Source organism: Panthera pardus, unplaced genomic scaffold (genome assembly GCF_024362965.1).
Source record: "Panthera pardus isolate Hobbes unplaced genomic scaffold, ASM2436296v1 HiC_scaffold_16, whole genome shotgun sequence".
Classification (NCBI taxonomy): domain Eukaryota; kingdom Metazoa; phylum Chordata; class Mammalia; order Carnivora; family Felidae; genus Panthera; species Panthera pardus.
This window is the reverse complement of record NW_026526721.1, coordinates 82,972,400-82,996,830: the sequence shown is the minus strand read 5'-3', so window position 1 is coordinate 82,996,830 and position 24,431 is coordinate 82,972,400. Positions and strand designations below refer to the sequence as shown.

The window sequence follows — 24,431 nt, the reverse complement described above, 5'->3', positions numbered from 1 at the left end:
CTAAACCAAAGCCAGAAAAATAAAACTCCTTATCACTCCTTCACCCCAAATTAAATAAGTATCTCATATATGTATACCTAGACATATATGCTTTTAAAATAGATTCATACTTACACATTGCATATTACAACCTGATTTTTTTCAGACTATTTGGTCATCTCTCTTCAACATGAATTTTTTGATAAATAGCCATCTACAATATTGTTAATGGCTGATTAATGCATTTTAAAAAGTCCTTTTAGCAAACTTGAGATAGTATTGCAAGTAAATGTTTTCAATGTAAAATTTGTTAGTTAAACCATTATTCCACCGAGAATGAGGATGAATAACAAAACAAAAATAAAAGAAAGGCATCATTGCTCTCACAGTACCTTGTTTTGCCATATATTCTAGCCTGATGCAACTTCCCAGGAAATGGTGGTAAGCCCTCATCTCTGCCTCTGTGATCCGCACAGAGGTGTAAGGCAAGTATCTGGGGTCTTGCTGCCCACACTTCCTGCACCAGGAGGCCATTGGATCCCAGGACACCGTGCCACTTTGCTCTCTCTTGGTTCCTCTCAGCACTGTACTCACATAAATGTGTTTAATCTCTTCTCTGAGCTAATCTCACTGAAGTTCATTCAAGGTCATTTCATTGCTAAGAGTTTATCCTTTGGATTGGTGAGTGCTCACAGGATTACAGGCCCAATAGTTACTGGATTTACTCATTTGGAGACAAAGGGAAACTGGAGGATGAGGAGGTGGGGTAGAGAGGGAAATCCTAGAGTCAATGAGAATCAGAATCTTTTTTTTCTTTTTTAGAGGAATCACAATATGAGACATACATCAGGCCACTGGTGTATTATTCCAGGCCACAATCCTCCCCTCCCTCTTTTCCAACCTGTCTAAACTGCAGAGGAATAAAATACAGAGACTTAAAACTACAGCCAGTAGACGTCACTATCTAGACAGGCAACATGGGTTGGTACAGGAAATGATCAGTGTTCAAGTCCTGAAGGAATGTAGAGTGTGTCCTGAACCACTTCTAAAGATCAGGTGCAAGTACAATATAATGATTCTAAAATGAAGGATGTTTTTTGTCTGTCATGATCTGACTAAGACCTCCCACCCTTACTACCACTTGGAGAAAAGCAAGCTCACCTTTCAGAACTGTGCTATGCCAAGTGTGGTACACTCAGAAAGAGCCTGATTTTTCATAATGTATTTATCTTGGTTCTTCATGCTTAATGTTTTTGTTTGGTAATGTTATGCTCCAAGATTTAAGGAAAGGGCACAATATGAAATATCCAAAAAGTGATAAGTAAATTTATATATAAACTTCTAATTTTTATTTGTATATCTCAAGATAAAATTTGAATAACACTTGCAACTAGCCAAGGAGAAACTGGAAACACTTTTCATAAAAAATAAATAGGAGCACCTCGGTGGCTTAGTAGTTTGAGCATCCAACTCTTGATTTTCACTCAGGTCACGATCTCACGATTGTGGGACCGGGCCCCGAGGAGGGCTCTATACTGAGCATGGAGCCTGCTTGGGATTCTCTCTCCCTCTCTCTCTCTGCCCCTCCCCCACTCATATTCTCTCTCTCTCTCTCTCTCTCTCTCTCTCTCTCTCTCTTGCTCTCTCTCTCTCTCAAAATAAATAAACATTTAAAAAGTAAAATTTAAACCAAATAAGTAAATAATAAATATTTATTTTTTAGGGAGAAGGTAAAATTGAGTATTATTGAAATACTCAAATCTGAAGTGTACATTTGAATGAGTTTTGACAAATGGATACATCCATGTAACCCACACTCCTTTCAAGATATAGAACATTTCCATCTATAGAAAGTACCTTCATGTCCCTTCCCAGCCAACCCTTGTTCCTAACTGCTAGGCAACCATCAAAGTGATTTTTCAATAGAGACTAGTCCTGCCTTTTAAAAAACTTCATATAATGTAACCATATAGTGTGTACTCTTGTGTCTAGGTTCTCTCAGGATAATGCTTTTCAGATTCACCCATGTTGTGTGTATCAGAAGTTCATTTATTTTTATTGCTGAGCTGTATCCCGTCTTATGGATGGTCACAGTTTGTCCATTTTCCTGCTTATAGACATTCAGGTTTTATCCCAATTTGGGCTGCTTGGAACATTCATGTAAAGGTCTTTGTGTAGACACACATTTGCATTTCTCTTGGCTAAATACCTACAAGTGGTATTGCTCAGTCAAAGGAGAGGTGTATATTTAATTTGTAAGAAACTGCCAAACGTTTCCCTGAATTGGTTATAGCAGAAAGTCCCTTAAGATTAGAGGCTGCTCTGTTTAGTAATCCTCTGTGCCAATTCTTTATTAGTGTTAACTGCATGTGAAGTACTTTAAGAAAAATACCTAAAAATTAAGAGGAAGAAATGTAATATAATTTGAGATGCTAAAACTTATGAAAGCTCTTTTTTTTTTTTTTCTCCACCATTAGGTATTGTGAATATATTAACTCCAATTAAACACCAAGTCTGAAAGTCCTAATTACAGGGCAGCAAACAAGGCAATTTTTAAGCAACAGTTTGTTGTATATAGCCAAATTTCCCTCCAAAATGGTTGTGCCAGTTTATATTCCCACCAACAATATAGAAAGTGCCTGAGTCACCATATGGAGGCTCTTTCTCCTACTACATTAACTTTTTTACCCATTCATTCAGTTATGAATAGCCATGAATGCTTGGCTAGCATCACAACACCCACGAACATAAGAGCTATCTTTGTTAACCACATAAATCCACAATGGCGGTGTAAATGCAATTGCACACACCCAGCAATGACCTTAATTATATTTTTTGCAGTTTACAGAACTCTAGAGAGAGGGTAGACTGTAAAATCTTGGAAATTTTCTTTATTACATTTGAATCTCTTATATGAACAAGCTGTACAGATCTTACAAATCCTATAATCCATGCACTGACCTTTATCATTTCACCAAGATCAAATATCCAATAAAGGGCTACATTTTCTTTATTTTGAACAACAGATTCTGAAATAACTGGGTACTAGGTAACTCTTAGAAAAAAGCTGATTATTTCAATAGTAATAGCAATGGGAGATGAATATTTTCCCCATCTCCTCCCCCAACCCCCCAGCAAGAAACTACTATTATAGGTAGGGGAAAAAAAGTGCTTTTTTAGCTCTTCTAGGGGCGCCTGGGTGACTCAGTCGGTTAAGTATCTGACTTTGGCTCAGGTCATGATGTCACAGTTTGTGGGTTCAAGTCCCGCATCGGGCTCTCTGCTGACAGCTCAGACCTGGAGCCTGCTTTGGATTGTCTCCCTGTCTCATCCCCTCCCCCACTCTCCCACACACATACACTCTCTCTCTCTCTCTCCAAATAAACATTGAAAATATATTTAAAATAATAATAATAATAATAATAATATCACCAAAAAGGGCTAACAATTACATTGCAGCTATTGTGCCATGCACTTAACATGCATTACTTCAAAATCCTATACGAGAAGTTCTCTCATTACCCCATTTGACATATGAGGAAGCAGATGATTCCAAATGCTGATAAAGAGATCTGGTAAAATCAAGAACCCCCACACTCTGTTGATGCATCACTAAAATAGTATAAATTTCCCATAAGGTAATTTGACCAAATTGTATTTTAAAACTCAGTACTCATCCTCATACTATTATTGATCCAACAATAACATTTGCTAGAACTCTACGCTTTAAAAAATATCTGGAATGTGTGAAATGTTTGCAAAGATTTCTGAACAAAGATGCTCCTTGGGGCTCCTGGGTGGTTTAGTCGGTTAAGCACTGGACTCTTGAATTCGGTTCATGTCATGATCTCCCGGTTCCTGAGTTGGAGACCCACGTGGGCCCGTGCTGACAGTGTGGAGCCTGCTTGGGTTTCTTTCTCTCTCCCTCTCTATCTGCTCCTCCCCTGCTAGTGCACACTCTATCTCAAAATAAATACATAAGCTTAAAAAAAAAAAAAGATTCTTCTTGCATTTTTGAAAAATAACACTGACAAACTGGAAACAACCTATCTGACCAACACTAGGGCAATATTTAAAAATAAATTATATTATAACCATGTAGTCAAAAATTATAAAATTATTAAAATGTTATTTATGGAAATGTTTTATAATATATGGAATTGTTTGTAATATAATTTAGTTTAATTTGTAGTATAGCTTTAAAAAGCATAATAGAATTTATACAATTACATAAATAATATGTATGAGATATATCAAGAGAGATAGATCATATCATGTAAAATGATACAAATTGCCAAAGGAATGTGAAAATGCCAAAGGAAAAAACCTAGAACATATGCTCAAAGAGTAACTGTGACTGTAACTAGGAGATGGAATTGTTGACTTTCTTCTTTGTACATTTCTGTCTTTTCCAAATATTATGCAACACGCATGTATTTGTTTTCTGTATTTTTCTGTTTGGTAATGCTTTTTAAAATTTATTCTTAAACTGGTATACAGTATAATCCACTCTTGTTAGCATACAGTTCTAAGTTTTGACAAATGCATGGAGTCATTTAACCTTCACCACAATCAGGATAGGGAATAGTTGCATCATCCCCTGTAGTCATGGCACCTCCTCCCCACCCTTAACCCCGGGCGACCATCCCATCCTAATTTACCTTTTCCAAATGCCATATAAATGAAATAATTTAGTATGTACCTTTTTAGTCTGGTGTCTTTCTTTAGCATATGTATTTCAGATTTATTCATGCTGTTGTGTGTATCAATAATTCATTTCTTTTCATTGTTGAAGATTCCATTGTACAGATGTGCCACAAGTTGTTTATCCATTCCTCAGGTGAGAGACATTTGGGTTGTTTCCAGTTTTTAGTGATTAGAATTAGGCTGCTATAAGCATTTACACACAGATTCTTGTATGACCATGTTTTCATTTCTCTTGGGGTAGGACTACTGGACTGTACAGTAAGTATATGTTTAATTTTATGAGAAACTGCCAACTGTTTTCTAAGTGGCCCTGCCATTTTCCATTCCCACCAACATACTGTGTGGGAGATACAGACCCTTCTCGTCCTCACTGGGACTTGGTATTGCCATTTTTTTAACTACTGTAATAAGTTTGCAACTTCCATGATGTTGAGCATATTTTCATGTGCTTATTTTCATCTGTGTTTCATCTTTGGGAAAGTATCCATTCAACTTTTTTTAATCCATTTTTAAGTTGAGTTGTTTGGTTTTCATTTAATGTTGAGTTTGAGAGTTCTTTACGTATTCTGGATAGAAGTCTTTTGTCAGATATATGATTCACAGAATTTTTTCCCTGAATGTTTTGTTTTCATTCTCTTAACAGTGTTTTTCTCAGAGCAAATACTTTTAATTTTGATGAAGTCCAATTCATCAAATTTTTCTTTTATGAGTTGTACTTTTGATGTCAACCTAAGAACTCTCTGTCCAACCAAGAACACAAAGACTTTCTCCTATGTTTTCTAACAGATTTCTCATTAGGTTTTACATTTAGATACATGGTCCACTTTGAGTTAATTTGTGTATATGGGGTGAGGTATAGGTCAAGGTTCATTTTTTTGTACACGGATGTGCAATTGTTCCAGCACCTCTTGTTGAAATTGCCTTTACACTTTATTCCACTGAATTGCCTTCATGCTTTTGTCTAAAATCAATCGACCATATTTGTGTGGAACTATTTCTGGGTTGTTTATTCTGTTCCATTGATTCTTTTTTCTATCCTTTTACCAACACCACATCATCTTGCTTACTTTGCTTGATAGTAAATCTTGAAATTAGGTAGTGTGAGTCCTCCTCTTTGTTCTTTTTCAAAAGATTTTGACTATTATAATTCTCGTTGCCTACTACAGCACCTTTTGCTGATTGTAAATTTTAGAATCTGTGATTGATTTCTACAAAAACAAACTTGATAGACTTAGGACTGGAGTTGTGTTTAATTTATAGATCAATTTGGAGAGGACTGACATCTTAATATTGACTCTTCTAAACCTTAAACACAGACTATGTATTATTTTTATAAACAGTTTTTAAAGCCCTTTTGAAAACCACATAATGTTCATTTTCACTCATTTATTCTGCTTCTTTTTTAGACTATACCACAAAGTCATAGGAAATGATGAACATTATCTTTCTCTTTAAATTCTGGTTTGGTTTTCCCCAGGTGCTCAGGGAGAAAATGCTCATGTCACACCTGAAGGGCAAATCACATTTTAATAGTGGAATTTTCCTTCTCTTCTCTGCACTACTTTATGGCCTGAGGGGTTTTTCTTCCTTTGTAAGCAAAGCTTCTTTGGGTTACTGTAGGGATAGATACTGCAGTGGAAGCAAAATGGAATGAAAAGTAGAGGGCTTGGGTAAGGGAGCTCAGGAGGACCATCTTTCTAATCTAGTTTAGTCTAGTCTAGTCTAGTCATCTTTCTAGCTCTGCACCAGAGCTTTCGCACCACTGAGGAAGCAAAAAAGAGAAAAGAGAAGGAAGCTATGGAGGAGGGAAGGAGCCAGTGAAATGGTGACTCAAAGGACCTGTGAAACCTCTAGGAGCTGGGGTGGCAAGAGGACATTTTAAAAACAGTGATGCCTACAGCTCCATGTCAAAGTGTCTGTTTGTCTAGACCATAAACATCTCTCCCATCTTCAGAAAATTCTTCTGATCTTCCGTGTACATAACTTTTGAAATATTGAGGAAGAATTGAGTTCCACAACTAAACCAACCAAATGCAAAAGCAAAGCAGCAAATGTGGAAGAAAAAGCAGAGAGGCTGGAAAGCCACAAGAGAAGCCCAATGAGAAGAGAGAGAAACTGGAGCTTACAGCTGAATATCTGCCTCCCTTGTTAAACTGTAAACTCCAGGAGGACATCTTTCATTCCTCCCAGACCCCAGTACACCTGGGGAGCACCAACAGGGCTGCAGCAGTGGAAGTGACAGGCTTCTGACCCTCACAGGGGTCATGGCTGCTCCTTCACACACCGTCCCCAGCACCTGGCCTAGTGCCCGGCAGTGGAGGCCTCAGTAAATGTGGTTAGTCTCAAACTGGGGCTTAAATAAAGAGAAACTGGCAGAAACTTCCCCTCAGTGACTGAATTAATTCTAGCCTCCTTGGGTAGAGAAAAAGAAAGGGACTAAAATGAACTTAAATTGATCTGATAACAGATAAAAACAAACAAACAAGACACACAAACCAAAACCTGGGCTGACCATCATCTGGGCTTAGATAACTGGACAAAGAAATCCAGAAGTAACTCTTCCAGACCGGGTAAGACCAACATGCTCAAACATTTGGGGCACCTGTAGTTTGTGCACCTGTGTTTGCTTTCTGCTTGAATCTCCCTCATAGGAAAGTCCTCTAAACACAGGGACTTTTTTATACTAAATAAAAATGCCATTGTGACTGAGGGTTATAACTTTATTAGGCTTTTTTTCCCCTAAAGCTCTGGTGGTTAGCTTAGGAAGAGCAAGTAGGCAGCACTCCTAAAAAATGTCTTTCTTTACAAAGAGCTATTCCTGTCTAAGTGCTTTATTTATTTTTGCTTATTACTTTTGCTTGCTTAAAGACTGTAAAATAAATCCTCATATTTATTATTATTATTATTATTATTTTTATTTTTATTTTTATTTTTATTTTTATTTTAGAGGAAGAGAGAGTGCACAAACAGGGGACAGGGGCAGAGAGAGAGAGAGAGAGAGAGAGAGAGATCGATCTTATGCAGGCTCCACAGTCAGCACAAAGCTGGATGTGGGGCTCAATCCCACAACCCCTGGGATCATGACCTGAGCTGAGATCAAGAGTCAGATGCTCAACCGACTGAGCCAACCAGGTGTCCCTAAATCCTCACATTTTAAATGACAGTTTTTCTTTGCAAGAAAGTGACTATTAATAAATGAACACTTCAAGTGGCTGGTAAAATACTTACACTCAGGTGACTAATGCTTTAAGCTTCCATTAGGTTTTTCAAAAGATTTTTAAAACTAATAACACATTTATCATTTACTTGTTTATATTCCCTTCTGTAATGAGAAATTAAATCGAGTATGAGAACTCACAGGCCTTGAAGCCAGCCAAACTTGACTTTTAATTCCACTCAGTATGACCTTGGGCAAGTTTCCTAATCTATTTAAGCCTCAAATTTCTCCTCCATAAAAAAGGGCTGTACTTGTAACTAAATTTAATTAAATCAACACTGTATAAAGCACAATATGTGACATTGAACAGACAGAAAATAAATGGTAGCTATGATAACATCACTCTTAATATTATTTCCATATCCTCTAGCCTCTACAATCCCTAGAGAAGGATCTAAATGAAGAAGGAAAAAAAGTGAGACACCAGACATAGATCTGCCTTCTAGCTTGAGGTCATTCCTTCTTTCAAGGTAACGCTTAAAGCTTCTTAGTTGTCTGGGAGAGGTCTACTAACCAGGGAGGTCTGAGCAGAGAATGGAATAAACAGGACAACCAACACAGGAAGACCAACACAGTTGCCAAAAGTGGTCATTCCCCTTATTCTGCCCAATGAGAAAGGTTTCCCCTCTCCACGTACCTAAATCCTCTCCTTTCTTCAAACCCAGCTCAAATCATACATCTAATATACAGCTTTCTTGAATTGCTGAAGCTCACAACTTCAGCCCCCTAACAGCTCATGGTCTGTAGATCTAGCACAAAGCTTTGCTCATGGTGAGCACTCTCCAAAAATCTGTTCATTGACCAGTTGGTATCCTGACATAGCTGTGGTGTGTAAGCACCGTAGTGACCACATAGTCAATGAGCCTTGGAGTATACCCCAAAGAAAGAAGCAGCACACCACACACACAGGGAATGGTTTCTATTTTGCCCAGGGCCAGCTCTTAAAACTGCCCAAATAATTCACACTCTTACTGATTCTAAAGGTTGAAAGCATAAAGCCTGCACCTTCCAAGTTACTACACTTGTTCTGATAGGTAACTGCACAGTTTAAAGACCTCTTCTCTGCGGACTTCTTCCCCATCCCAAGACCAAACCAAATTCTAAACCCACAGTTGACATGATCAGAAATGCCTAAGTTTCCTCTGAGCTGGTCCAATCGGGCCCTCTAGAGAAAGAATTTGTACAGAGAGACCCAGAGACTGAGAGTCAGTTAGTGATTGTCCCTAGATCGGGAAGGGGATATGGTTTGGGTGGCCATGTTGGGTTCATACTCACCGATAAAAAAATAGGGGGCCAGTCTGCAGTGATGAGCAGAAGAACGTTGCAGACACCAGAGAGAAGCAGAGACCAGAGACTAGATGACATCTGGGAGAGAACAGCAACCTCAGTTCTTGATTGTACATCTTGCTGAGGAGGCCCAGTGAAGCTTCCTGCTCTGAGGTTCCCATACTCCACAGCCTAAAAAGTGTGGAGCACTTGAGAACTAGTGGTCAGGAACTCAAATTCTGGAGCCAAATCTGCCTGGGTTCAAAGCCTGACCTTGCCACTACTAGCAGGGTGCTACAAAACGAACTATTTTGTCATTTGTTAACAGCAATATGTTAAATTCCAAAATCTCTAAAGTTTATTATAATCATCATTGCCTGCCAGTAAGAAATAAGTACTTGAATTCAGTAAGTCTATGATAATGAGATAGCCTTCCTTTTTAGACTCATTAAAATCAATCAATTCCTCCCTCTTGAAACAAGCAGAAAAAGAACCTACATCCATTTGGGAAGAGCTACTCCATGGTGCCAGACTAGGCTCAAAGCCTCCCTGGCTGAGCCATACTCACTAACATCTAAAGGGAAGCAGATGTGACAACAGCCTTACCCTTCAGGAAAAGTTCCAAGATAAGCAGGACCATTTCCATTTTGATCCTCAATGATTTCAGCTCTCCCGGCAGAGATTTTTTTCCACTAGCTATATTAATTAAGTATAATTCAGCAGAAATTTCAGGCTATTTAGCATTTTTTAAAAATAGGAAACACAGACGTGCCTTGTAGCACAAAGGTCGGCCCTTGGCCATAGCAGGCCAAGGGAGGCCCTGTTAGGGGGGCAGGCATCCAATGACTGTGCCTAACATCCATGACTCTCTGACATGAGAGATCCCTATGCTTAGCTGGTTTCTGGATAACAGGTGGGAGGAAGCATTTTCATCTAGTTGAGCACTCTTAAACATGAACTACAGTTTTTTAACATTCAAGATCCCCAACACCTGGCAAAACACAAAGAAAACATTTTGAGACCCATTTTACTAATATGGCTTGCAAAGTTCCTAGTAGCTTGCCTATAACAACACTGTAATGGAAAGAGGCTGTGTAAATGAAGCATATTTTCCCTGTGAAATACACACAAGGTAAAAAAAAAAAAACAAAAAAAACAAGGAGACATTCTGCTTTCCCCTGGAACCCACAATGATGGGAAAGAGGCTCACTCTCACCCTAACAACAAGAAAAAGATAAACTACAAAACTATAACCTGTCCAGAACCTATATAAACAAATAAAAAGAAATCACCTAAGGGGTGCCTGGGTGGCTCTGTCGGTTAAGAACCTGACTTCGGCTCAGGTCATGATCTCATGGTTGGTGGGTTCCAGCCCTGTGTGGAGCTCTGTGCTGACAGCTCAGAGCCTAGAGCCTGCTTTGGCTTTTGTGTCTTCCTGTCTCTCTGCCCCTCCCCTGCTCGCTCGCTCTCTCACGCTCACTCTCTCTATCTCTCAAAAATAAATAAACATTGAAAATGTTTAAAAAAAGAAAGAAATCACCTTAAAGTTTTAAGCAAATTGTGAAAGGCTTAAGTATGGCCACCATAAGCCAGAATGCAAGGGGAGCTCCCAACTACCTGGAGGCTCTTCTCCCTAGACTGGGTATAGGGTAGGAGACTGGAGAGAGCCGGGGGGCAGACCAGGAGGAGGGGAGGTGCCCAGGAAAAGCACATTTCTCCCTATGGACAAAAGCCTTCAGATGCTGAGGGAAAGCAGCTAACCCTTTAACTGGACTCCAGGGTACAAGTGAAGCTTGTGCTTGGACACTGCAGCTTGGATAAGATTAAAAGAAAACAAATAAAAACCCCTACTCCTGGGGGAGGCATAGAAAACTCTCTCAAAGAAGATCTGCCAAAAAATCTGATTCAAATTATTTTAAAGCACTTGCAAACACACCCCAGATCTGATGCTTCATGTGAATTTATCCCATCTCTACAGTAATGATAAAATATTGAACACTGGCCCCCAACCACGAAATGGTTTCACCATCTCCAAAGTGCACTGTGTGAGAGGCATGCTCAGGACACCCCAGGCTAATTCCCAAAGAAAGAATTAAGGCAGTAGCTGATTCTCAGCAGGAACATAGATTATTCCACACTCACTCAAGGCAGCCTTTCACAATTCCCGCTGCTGCCCCAGTAAAGGCCCGGAGTCCAGAGGCCTTCTCATGTCCTCTGCCACCCCTGCCTCACTTCCTCTGCCATGCTGGCCCCACTGCTTCATCCTGCAGGCATTTAAGCCATCCTTTTTTCAAACCTGTGCCCTACAGAGCAAGCATGCACTGCTCATGCTGCATTCTCTCTCTACTAAGTATGAGAGGACTTCTGGTAGAATATTCCTCTTGACTAGATTGGAGGGACAATAAAATACTCATTTTCATGCTTCTCTTGCTAGTCCATAAAGCAAACAATTGAAGTTATTCTATACTCACAGAGTCTCTTTTGCTATAGTCCTCAAAGGATTTCTTTTTAACCACTTTCCACTATATAGTATTCCAACTTGTAAAATAAGCAGAGGGACTGGCATAATTATCACCCTATGTTAGCGATGAGGAAATTCAGGGAATAAAGAAAGTCTTTCCATTCAATTAAACATGTGATTCTTGATCTCCTATAATGTGTTTAATTTAGCCTACAAGGCCATAAAGCAATATTAGTTGGGATTTCTACCCTTAGGTAAGACACAGTCATGTTATTATAAAAGACGTTAGAACACATTCAACTAACAACCAATGTATCAGTATTTGGAAAAGAGAGAGAAAAATCAAGCTAGACTGAAATCAAATGCTCAAAAACATATATGAGATGAACACCAACTATTATAGGTGTTCAGAAAAGGGAGGGAGGCTGGGCCTGGTTGGCCCATTCTAAAAGGGTTCCTGGGGAGGCCAGATTTCAGGTTAAACCCCAGAGATTAAGATAGGCAGGCAGAGTGTTGCTAGTGAAAGGAACTACAAATGGGTCCTACACAGAAGAAAGTGGAACCAAGGAGGCTGGCAGGGCGCGTGGGCAAAACAGGGTGCTTTCCAACCCATTCAAATAGAGCAAGCAAACAAAAGAAAGAGCTTTTTCATGAACAGTGCTGGGTACTGAGCTAAACCTAAGGATAGAAAGATGAATCACACATCTCCCTGCCTTTAGAGAGCAGACAATGGGGTGGTAAGGCAGAAATCCTTCCCCAGTACCAAATTAACATAAATATCCAGGCTTTTTAAAATTATTTTCAAGCAGTAGTAAAAATTTTTGCCTTGATATGATAGAACATTGGCTTTGAAATCAGATCTCAGTTCAAATCCTGATATCTACCACTTGGTAGCACTATAGCTTTAAGCATGCTACTGAACTTGATATTTTTTTTTATTCTTAGTTTTGTCATCTTTCAAAATGAGAGTAATAACACCTACTTTTCAGAGTTGTAAAGATACAAAGGCATATGGAAAGGCCTAGCATTCAATAAATGTTACCCACCAATATTCCTAAATGGTAAAAGTTTAAACACTTATGCTTCTTCTTAGACTTTCTAGTTTCTTTTTTCTTTTCTTTTCTTTTTTTTAACTTTGAGTTAATTAACATACAGTGCAGTATTGGTTTCAGGAGTAGAATTCAGTGATTCCTCAGTTACACACAACACCCAGTGCTTATCACAACAAGTGCCCTCCTTAACACCCATCACCCATCTAGCCCATCTCCCACCCACCTCCCTCCATCAACCCTCAGTTTGTTCTCTGTTGTTAAGAGTCTCTTGTGGTTTGTTGCCTTCTCTTGTCTTTTCCCCACCTTCCCATACATTCATCTGTTTTTTTTCCTTAAATTCCACCTGAGTGAAAACATGATATTTGTCTTTCTCTGATTAACTTATTTCACTTAGCATAATACATTCTAGCTCTATCCACATCATTGCAAGTGGCAAGATTTCATTCTTTTTGATGGCTGAGTAATATTCCATTGTACATAGGGGTGCCTGGGTGGCTCAGTTGGGTAAGTGTCTGACTCTTGATTTTGGCTCAGGTCATGATCTCATGGTTCATGAGTTTGAGCCCCACATCAGGCTCTGTGCTGACAGCTCAAGAGCCTGCTTCAGATTCTGTGTGTGTCTCTCTCTCTGCCCCTCCCTCCCACTTGTGTTTTGTCTCTCTCTCTCTCTCTCTCAAAAATAAATAAACATTAAAAAAATTCCATTATATATATACATATATACATGTGTATGTGTGTATGTGTATATATATATGTGTGTGTGTGTGTGTGTATGTATACATATATACACATATATATATATACACCACACCTTCTTTTCCATTCATCAGTTGATAGACATTTGAGCTCTCTCTATAGTTTAGCTATTGTTTATAATGCTGCTATAAACATTGGAGTGCATGTACCCTTTTGAATCTGCTTTTTTGTATCCTTTGGATAAATACCTAGTAGTGTAATTGCTAGATTGTAGGGTAGCTCTATTTTTAATTTTTTGAGGAACCTCCATACTGTTCTCTAGACTGGGTGCACCAGTTTGCATTCCCACAAACAGTGCAAAAGGGTTCCCCTCTCTTTGCATTCTCACCAATACCTGTTGTTTCTTGTGCTGTTAATTTTAGCCTTTCTTTTTTTTTTTTTAAGTTTACTTATGTATTTTTGAGAGAGAAAGCATGAGTGGGGGAGGAGCAGAGAAAGAGGGAAAGAGAGAGAATCCCAAGCAAGCTCCACACTGTCAGTGCAGAGCCTGATGTGGGGCTTGAACCCACAAACCATGAGATCATGACCTGAGCTGAAATTGGACACTTAACCGAGTCACCCAGGCACCGTAATTTTAGCCATTTTGACAGGTGTGAGGTGGTATCTCATCATAGTTTTGATTTGTATTTCCCTGATGATGAGTGATGGTGAGTATCTTTTCATGTGTCTGTTAGCCATCTGGATGTCTTCTTTGGAAAAGTGTCTATTCATGTCTTCTGCCCATTTCTTAACTGGATTGTTTTTTGAGCGTTGAGTTTGATACATTCTTTATAGATTTTGGATACTAACCCTTTATCTGATATGTCATTTGCAAATATCTTCTCCCATTCCATAGGCTGCCTTTTAGTTTTGCTGATTGTTTCCTTCACTGTGCAGAAGCTTTTTATCATGATGAAGTCCCAACAGTTCATGTTTGCTTTTGTTTCCCTTGCCTTCAGCAACATGTCTAGTAAGAAGTTGCTCCAGACAAGGTCAAAGCAGCTGCTGCCTGCTTTCTCCTCTAGGATTTTGGTGGTTTCTTGTCTCACAGTTAGGTCTTTCATCCATTTTGAGTTTATTTTTGTGTATGGTGTAAGAAAGTGGTCCAGTTCATTCTTCTGCATGTTGCCATCCAGTTTTTCCAGCTCCATTTGTTGAAGAGACTGTCTTTTTTTCCATTGGATATTCTTTCCTGTTTTGTTGAAGATTAGTTGACCATATAGCTGTGGGTACATTTCTGGGTTTTCTATTCTGTTCCACTGATCTATGTTGGTCTTTCTGGTTTCTTGCTTGAAATCTGCATCTTCAGATAGGTTAACACAGGTTTTTTTCAAAGGCAGACAATGAAGAATCCTGGTGTGAAGGCCAGCAATGAACTAGAGGACTAAAGCTTTAGTAATGCATCTGTTGGAAGTCGATGAGACCCCGGGGTAATAAGCTCAGTCACATCCTACGGACACACTGGAAACAGAAACCATTGGTGGGAGGTCCTCTCTGAAACCAGGAGGAAGAACACTCGTTGGCAGCAATATTTCCCTCTCCTCTGCTTTTATAACTTGCCACCACCAGTGGAAAGACCTTGAGGGTGTCCCATGTGCCAAGAGACAGCAACACTCAGGCAGCTGGGCTCTGTTTCTGAGTTTTGCATTTGGCACTGCAGAGGAGAAAGCAAAGGTGTGACCCCAGGTGGGGAGAACATAAACTCTTCTCCAAAGCAGCATTTCAGTATTAGCCTTCAACCCTACTAGAACAGACTTCCACAAGGAGCAGAGGGGTGCAAGAGGAAGAGAAGAATATTGGTGGTGTCGATGCTGTACTAGAGCAAAGGACAAAGTAGGAGATGATGCTGTCCTTTTATCTAAAGTCATTCTCGAGGCTCCTAGGTGGCTCAGTTGGTTAAGTATCCAACTTCAGCTCAGGTCATGATCTCATGGTCTGTGAGTTCAAGCCCCGCATCGGGCTCTGTGCTGACAGCTCAGAGCCTGAAGCCTGTTTCAGATTCTGTGTCTCCTTCTCTCTCTGACCCTCCCCCGTTCATGCTCTATCTCTCTCTGTCTCATAAATAAATAAACATTTAAAATAATTTTTTTAAGTCATTCTCACTATCACTGCTTCTCAAGTTTCTCCCTCCAACAGTTACTAGGGACTCACAAGGCAGCATTTACACATTCATCTTCTACCAATCCTGTGAAGTATTATTATCTGCATTTTACATATGTGGGAGCCATGACTCAGAGGTAAAGTGATGTGCTAAAGGCTACACAGCTGTTTTCTGGCAAAGCCTGTGCATGGCCTTAGTTCACATCTGGAAAGGCAGGCTTTGTCACTGATATTTCCCACATTATAGAAGATGATCACCTCCATAATCAATATTATTTAGACACTAAGAAATCCTAATTTAACAAATGACCATTTTCTATAATATGGATAGTTGTTATCATCGTGACAACATTTTGGTTAATACTTGCTTGGTACCCTTCACCCAAAGCTGCCATTTCACACCATAAAGACAATGATATCCATTCAGTCTCTTTAGAGCACCACATTATATCTGAGTAAATTCAATTACCATTAAACTGAAATTCTACTCCTTCTCCTTCACCATCCCCAAATGGACAACTCAAAGGCATAAGTCACAGCATACATTACCAATGCTCGGTGAAGTAGTGAGGTAGCTGGTCTCCAAGGAGGCAACTGTGACAGCAGAAAAACTCCTTAAACCCTAACCCTACCCCAAGATATCTGCATCCTAATGCCCAGACACTGTGTAGGTCTGGAAATTAAGGTTGCAGATGGAATTAAGGCTGCTAATCAACTGACCTTAAAATAAGGAGAGCCCAATGAAATCACAAGAGTCCTTAAAAGTAGAAGAGGGAAGCAAAAGAGAGAACCATAGAGATGGCAACACAAGAAAGACCAGCCAAAAGCAATCCTGAAAAAGAAAACCAAAGCCGGAGGCACCACAATCCTGGACTTCAAGCTGTATTACAAAGCTGTAATCATCAAGACAGTATGGTACTGGCACAAAAACACTTAGATCAATGGAACCGAACAGAGAACCCAGAAATGACCCAAAAACGTATGGGTCTTTGACAAAGCAGAAAAGAGTATCCAATGGAATAAAGACAGTCTCTTCAGCATATGATGCTGGGAAAACTAGAGAGCAACATGCAGAAAAATGAACCTGGACCACTTTCTTACACAATACACAAAAATAAACTCAAAATGGATGAAAGACCTAAACATAAGACAGGAAGCCATCAAAATCCTAGAGGAGAAAACAGGCAAAAACCTCTTTGACCTCAGCCATGGCAACTTCTTACTCAACACGTCTCCAGAGGCAAGGGAAACAAAAGCAAACATGAACTATTGGGACCTCATCAAAATAAAAAGCTTCTGCACAGTGAAGGGAACAATCAGCAAAACTAAAAGGCAACCAACGGAATGGGAGAAGATATTTGCAAATGACATATCAGATAAAGGGTTAGTATCCAAAATCTAAAAAAAGTATCAAACTTACCCAAAAAACAAATAATCCAGTGAAGAAATGGGCAAAAGGCCTGCATAGACACTTCTCCAAAGAAGACATCCAGATAGCTAACAGACACGTGAAAAAATGCTCAACATCACTCATTATCAGGGAAATACAAATTAAAACCACAATGAGATACCTCATCTCACACCAGTCAGAATGGCTAAAATTAACAACTCAGGCAATGACAGATGTTAGCAGGGTGCAGAGAAAGATGATCTCTTTTGCACTGCTGTTGGGAATGTAAACTGGTGCAGCCACTCTGGAAAACACTATGGAGGTTCCTCAGAAAGTTAAAACTAGAACTCATGTGTCAATGTCTGAGCTACAAAACTGTTAAGAAAATGAATCTGTGGCGTTTTAAGCCAGTAATTTTGTGGTAATTTGTTATAGCCACGTAGAAAATGGATACAGAAACCAGTATTTCCATGCCTCATGGGTGGGCATGCTAATCCTCCCATTGAGAGAAGGAGTTGTGCTCCCTCCCCTTGAATCTGGGCTGGGCCTGGGACTGCTTTGACCAAAAGAACTTGGAAAAAATGACTTAACAGGACATCAAGCCCAGTCATCAAGAAGTCCTGGCAGCTTCTTGCTTCACCCCTATCAGAGACCTGAGCTTTGAAGTAAGACCTGGAGAAAGGACCACATGGAGAGGACCTGGAAGATAAGATGCCACCATGGAGAGAGACCACATGAGGGAACATCAAACCATCCCCACAGCCCCAGTTGCCATCTGATTACAACAGCTTGAGAGAATTATGAGATATAATTAAAGGGTTGCTGTTTCAATGCACTAAGTTTTGGAGTAGTTTATTACCTAAAAAACAGACAAATGAAACAGCAAAACACTATCCCACAACAGCAACAACAAAAGTTCATGGTCTATTATACATGTTGTATCACAAGAATAAATCCAGTTTAAATAGGCCTTCTAAGGAGAAGTAATTTTCACTGAAGAAATCAGTATATAATTTTTCACTCTGGAGTCTTTGTTGAACAACCTGGGGAATCTTGCCATCTTAACAATAATAACTCTGATCTGTGAACATGGCATGTCTTCACAGTTATTTGGCTCTTTTAATTTCTTTCAACAATGATTTATAGTTCTTAGATGACATGTTTTCACCTCTTATTAAATTTATTCCTGAGTATTTTGTACTTTTTTATGGTATTGTAAATTGGATTGTTTTCTTAATTTCATTTCCAGATTATTCATTGCCGATGTTTAGAAAGTTTGTTTTTTGGATTTTTTCAAAATTTTTTTTAAAGTTTATTTATTTTTGAGGGAGAGAGAGAGTGTGCAAGCAGGGGAAGGGCAGAGAGAGAGGGAGACAGAATCTGAAGCAGGCTGCAGACTCTGAGCATCAGCACAGAGCCCTACATGGGACCCAAACCCACGAACCGCAAGATCATGACCTGAACCGAAGTCAGATGCTTAACCAACTGAGCCACCCAGGTGCCCCTAGAAAGTTTGTTTTTGTATATTGACATTGTATTCTGAAACCTTCAACTCCTTTATTAATTCTAACAGATTTTTTAATGTATTCCTTAGGATTTTCTATTTACACAATGTCATCTGCAAGTACAGATAGTTTTACTTCTTCATTTCCTATCTGGATGCCTTTTACTTCATTTGCCTAACTGTTCTGACTAGACTCTCCGGCATGTTTTTTGTTTGTTTTGTTTTATAAATTTTAATGTTTACTTATTTCTGAGAGAGAGACAGAGTACAAGTGGGGGGGGGGGGCAGAGAGAGAGGGAGACACAGAATCCAAAGCAGGCTCCAAGCTTTGAGCTGTCAGCACAGAGTCTGACACGGGGCTCTAACTCACAAACTGTGAGCCTGACCTGAGTTGAATCAAGCACTTAACTGAGCCAGTCAGTTAATGCTGGCTAGCGTAATGCTGAATCCAGCATAATGCTGAATAGAAACGGTGAGGGTAGACATCCATGTCTTGTTCCTGATCTTAAGGGGAAAGCATTCAGCTAACCCTGATGTTAGCTGTGGATTTTTAAGATACCCTTTACCAAGTTGAGGAAACTCCTCTCAATTCCTAGTTTGTTGGGTATTTTTTTAATCACAAAAAGGTATGAAATTCCATCAAATACCTTTTCTGCCTCTACTGAGATGATTATGTGGCTTTTATTCTTTATTCTATTGATACAGTGTATTACATCAATTGATTGTCAGAGGCTAAAACACCCTTGCATTCCTGGGATAAATCCCATTTGATCATGGTGTGCAATCCTTTTTATATGTTGCTGGATTTAGTGCTCATATTTTGTTGAGGCTTCTTGTATCAGCATTCATAAGAGATATTAGCCTGTAGTTTTCTTTTCGTGTAATGTCTTTGTCTGGTTTTGACACTGGGTAACACTTGCCTTTAAAATGAGTTAACAAATGTTCCTGCTCTTCTATTTTTTAGAAGAGTTGTGAGTAATTGGTATTAATTCTTCTTTAAATGTTTGATAGAATTTGCCAGTGAAGTGATCTGGTGTTTCACTCTTTCTGGATTCTGAAATTCCATAAAGGAACAATGTGATTCTATAGTCCAGAATAAAGGGTAAAGGATAGTTCTACTTGTGTACTGCATGGGTAAAACACACCTGGACACTTCTCACATGTGAACTGCATATTTTTGAGGGTACCTGACAAACTAACAAAATCCAAAGAAGGAAGTCTCCACAGTGAAAGACATCATATGAAGAGCTTTTGAAGAGCTAAATGTTTACCTGAAAAATGGGATTTAGGAGGCAAAAGAGTTATCCACAAACACTTCAGAATTGTGCTTCAAAATATAAAAATTTCCAGAGTGCCTGGGTGGCTCAGTCAATTAAGGCTCTTGTTTTCAGCTCAGGTCATAATCTCACAGTTTCATGGGTTCCAGGCCCGCATCAGGCTCTGTGCTGACAGTGCAAAGACTGCTTGGAATTCTCCCTCTCTCTGTCTCTGCCCCTACCCCACTCATGCTGTTTCTGTCTCTCTCAAAAACAAATAAAGAAACTTTTTTTTAATGCCTTAAAAACATATATATATTTATATTTATATATATTTTTATATTTTTATACATATTTATATTTATATATTTTATATATATATATTTTATATATATATATATATAAAATATATATAAATTTACTGGTATTACTCAATACTCAAAGTCCACTCCAAGGCACAACAAATCATTCATTTATTCAATGAACTTTATTCTGCATTTCCTTAGAAGGAGGCCCTGTGTTAGGTAACTGCCTAGGATAGATAGATTGATAATGTAGAGTCTAGGAGCAGAGATAAGACAAGCTCACAAAAACTAACCATAGTACAAGGGAGAGAATGAGAGGTGTCATGTGAGTAGAATAAAACCTACTTTGAAATTCAGAGGCAGGAGTCTTTATTTCCCACTGGCAGGACAAAGGCACCTGGAAAAGGAAGCATTGAGTTGAGCATGAAGGGTGTGTACTAATTTTTGTGGGGAGAAATATATTAAGAGGTCATTCCAGATGGAGGGAAAGCAGAAGCAAAAGTTTAGAGGTGGAAACAGAGTCAGACATTGTGGTGGAACAAAGCTGAAGAAATGAATAGCCCAAGCTGACCAACAATACAGGTAGAACTATCAATTATTGGGGGATAAAACTAGAAGGGTGGCAAATAAAGTACAAAGAACTTGTATTCTAAGCTACAGAGAATGACCGTGCAAAGGTACTGTTAAAGGTTTTAGAAGATACAAATGCTGTGTATAGGTGTGGGTGTTTATTCCTGGTATAAGTTAGAGGCAAACATGGGAGAGGCAGGAGGCTTGCACAATGGTTACGAGAAATGAAGTTCCGAAGCAGGTCTCAAGAAGGTCACAGTGGCGTTTGGAGAGAGACCAATGAGATATTTCAGAAATTGAATCAACAAACCCTAGACCTGAACTGGCAAATCTAAGGGACCGTGGAAACAGCAGAAATCCCAGCTGGAGGAGGAACTGGCTCGCGGGGGGACTGAGAGTGGCAGAGTGAATATGGAAGTACAGTGTTATTACCCAGATGAGTGGTTAGGATAGAACTGGGGGAATGTTCTAACCTACAGTCTTGCTCCAAGCACTTCTCAGCCTTTCCCCAACTCCATAGGGCTCAGAGGCTGCTCGACAAGAAAATGCCTGAAAAGAACAATCAAACACAGAGCCAATCCTCCCTAGCAGATGCTTCACTGGCTACCCAGTGCAAGTCTCCATAATAGTAAGGGCTGGTTGCCCCCTCAGTGAGATCCCCAAATAGACGATCTGAACAGCTGCCTTCTGGTCCTGCCACTCTTTACCTCTGAAACCTTAAAAGATGAACTTTCTAAGTCTCCTTCATTTGTAACATGGGGATGATAATGTATACTCCATCTATTTCACAGGTTTGTGAGGTTACACAGGAAGATGCAGACTGCTGTAAGACACACAAATGCCAGAATTTCTCTGAGCAGAAACTATAAAAAAAAAAAAAAATTCATGTCTGTATCCTTCATAGAGCTAAGTATAGAAAAAGGGAGGGAGCAAGGTGGGCAAGAAAATACCATAGCCTGGACCCCAGGGGCCTGTGTTAACCAAGGAATATTGCCTACCAGATCTTCGAGAAGATCCCATTATCCAGAGAAATAGGAGGGACCTTGATAATCATCCAGGTCAACCTCCTTGTTTAACAAATGGGAAGTTTTACCCTGAGAGAGGCCCAGTGATCTGACCAAGATCTTTAGTGGCATATGGGGATATGGCCAATAACACATTCACAGTTTAGATGGTGATTTTACCCACATCAGTTTACAAATAGCCTTTGAGCTGGGTGGGAAAGGATTATTAAAATTCCCATTTTTTAGTGTGAGGTTCAAAGACTTGTCCAGGAGGGATTCAAATCCAAATGGCCATATCCCCCAGTCCACTGCTCTTTCCTTACAGCACAATTTCACACACATGTGCCATTTCAAGCACAATCATTTCAGCATTCAATATATTTCAAACTCCAAATTGTTTGTTTCAGCCTGCCTTCAGCAATATTTCACATTCAACCTTCCCCAGTAGAATTCTACTGACCTTTCATCTTAAAGAAAAACCAGTTCAGCAGCCACCTTGGTACCAGAAACATATTTTAAAATGAATCATCAAAACTGGGTCTTTCCAGATAAATCATCTTCACAAAGTATATCCCTATATGTGTATCATTCAAGACGTATATCATTATTGCACTAAATACACTGGACTAGGGTGCTCGAAGAGCAATGATAGTTCATTAATTGAAGCAATATGTAACATACAAATGCTAAGAAGGCTTTTTAGCAAAGGAGTGGAACACTGAGGTAAAAACTTCCTCACTTTATCAGTAAAAACTAATTTGCATTATGGAAGGATCTCAAAGTTAGTGACCAACACTGCGAATGACCCCGATAATTCTAGTCATCAACATCCAAAGGATTTCTACCTGAATGTGTTTTTATTTGGGGAGGCCCAGGGAAGGGGTGGGGGAAGAAAAGGCTAAGATGGAATCAACGCACCAACTGCCTCAGTGTCCTCTTTACTAAACAGGGCCTGTCCTTCCACCACAAACCTTATTTCAGGAGCAAGGCATTCATGTTCAGCTGCCCTTTTTTAACTCAACAGAAGAGGGTTAACATTGCTCAGTCCCTTGAAGCTTGCAAGGCTTCTCATTGGGGTTCACTAGGAGTGTGCTGACACCTCCAGGTGGTACTACCAACGGGCCGGGAGCCCGGCTGTGTAGCGACCCTCTACCTTTACCTGCGTTGCACTACGCGAGCTTGGGAACGAGCTCGGGCGCTTCGCAGTACTTTCTGCTGGAAAGCACCGGCATTCGTTCCTCAAGTTCCCTCTCCTTTCTCTTCATCTCGTAAAACCTCTACACAACTCCCCACCCCGACCGGGTCTGCGCAGGTAACTGATCCTCAGAGCCCAGCAGCCCCCGAGGGGGACTAGGCACCTGCCTGGTGAAGGCACCTGCCACCGGCCTGCCCCGGCCTCGCCGGGCGTGGGGGACCTCAGGGATGCCCCCCGCACTAGCCGCCTCCACAACCACCACCGCCAGCAGCAGCAGCAGCAGCAGCAGCAGCAGCAGCGAGGCCGAGAGGCCGGGCCCGCGCCCCACGGCCTTCCCACGGAGGGCGCTGCCCGGGGGCTGCGGGCTAGCGCGGGGAGGACACCGGCTCCCGAGACTACGCCCCCACCTCCATTAATAAAACGCAAGGGGGGGGGGGGGGAGGGGAGGTAAAAAAAAAAAAAAAAAGCTCCATTTACCGACATGAGTGATCACTGTGGCCAGTCGCCGGCTGAGCTCCTGGGGGGCCATTTCTTCCTGTAACCAAAATAGCATTTCACCGAAAAGCTACTCAGTGTATAAACAAAACAAAGCAACAGGAAAGTGTTTGTATGGCTGCTAACGGATGGTGTTTCAAAAGCATCTCCTCCCGAGGATGCGATGCCCTCACACTCTTCCTCTCTCTCTTCAGGCACAAAACGAGTCACTCCCAGCCCAGGCCAACTTTCCTGGGCCGCTCGGCCAGCCCCGCTAGCCACGCCCTGCGGGGTATTGTTTTAAAGATTAAAGTCCAATAGCTTTGCAAACGTAACGTCTGGCTTTGAGAGAGAGGGAAATGGCAGTTTTGGAGGTGAGAAAAGCAAGTCGCCCCAAAGCTCGCCGTAACCGCGCGTCAGGCTTCCCCCGCCGAGGAAGCGCGTAGGTTTCGGGATTTGCGGTCCGGATGGGTCGGGTCTTCGGCGCCGCCTTTCGGGAGGGTCGGGAAGAAGGATGCTTGGCGGGCACTCGCGGAGGACGGAGGAGCGGAGCAGCGGAGGAGCGTAGGCGACAGGCTGCCTGAGGCCCCGGCTCCCGTGCGCGGCCCGCCTCCCGCCCCGCTGCGCGCCCGGAGCTCGGGTCTCCGCGCCCACCTCTCCCCGCCCGCCGCAGCGCGCACGCGCCCGAGCACCATCTGTTGCCAGGTGGAGAAGCTGCGCCCCTTGCTCTGCCGGGAGCCCGCGCTGCGGTCGCCGAAGTGGGGGCGACTCAGGGTCTGTCCTCGCCGCTGTGGGGGAGAGGAGACAGCAATTTCCGCGCTCCTGCCGGTGCCGGGGTTCTGAACGCCGGCCTCGGCCCCTCTCCTTGCCCGCCAGGTGTCTGCGGAGCGGCCGAGGCGAGAAGAGGGCTGACGGGGAGAGGTGTAGTCATCCCGCCAGGGGCTGCTGCTCGCGCCCCCGCCCCAGGGGTTGTCACACGCAGTTATCAGCGTGCACTGGGCGCACTCGCACTTGGAGCCGGGAGCGCGGGCTGTGCGCGTACAGGGCTGGGCACGCATGTGCGACACACATCTCCGCCGTGTGGGCCTTTTCCTTTGTGCAACTACTCCAGGGCGCCACTGCTCCGTCTGCCACAGAGAGGCGCGCCAATGCTCCATCCTAAAAAGGCTCTGGCACCAGTCCCACGCGGGGCCCTCCTCCCTGTCAGCTCCCGGAG

General features: G+C 41.3%; 1 protein-coding gene across 2 annotated transcripts in view; it reads right to left on the bottom strand.

Annotated features, from left to right (window-relative positions):
• The window catches only part of MCF2L2 (MCF.2 cell line derived transforming sequence-like 2), a 261,195-nt gene extending 236,863 nt beyond the window's left edge, over nt 1-24,332 (bottom strand). Inside the window, exon 1 of one of the 2 annotated variants that reach the window (XM_053903603.1) lies at nt 23,219-24,332. In XM_053903603.1, the coding sequence (XP_053759578.1) occupies nt 23,219-23,294 (76 nt within the window). In that variant the 5' untranslated portion in view covers nt 23,295-24,332. The remainder of the gene's footprint in view (nt 1-23,218) is intronic. The other variant, XM_019463281.2, reaches the window with a different exon arrangement.
• Between the last annotated feature and the right edge of the window lie 99 nt (nt 24,333-24,431).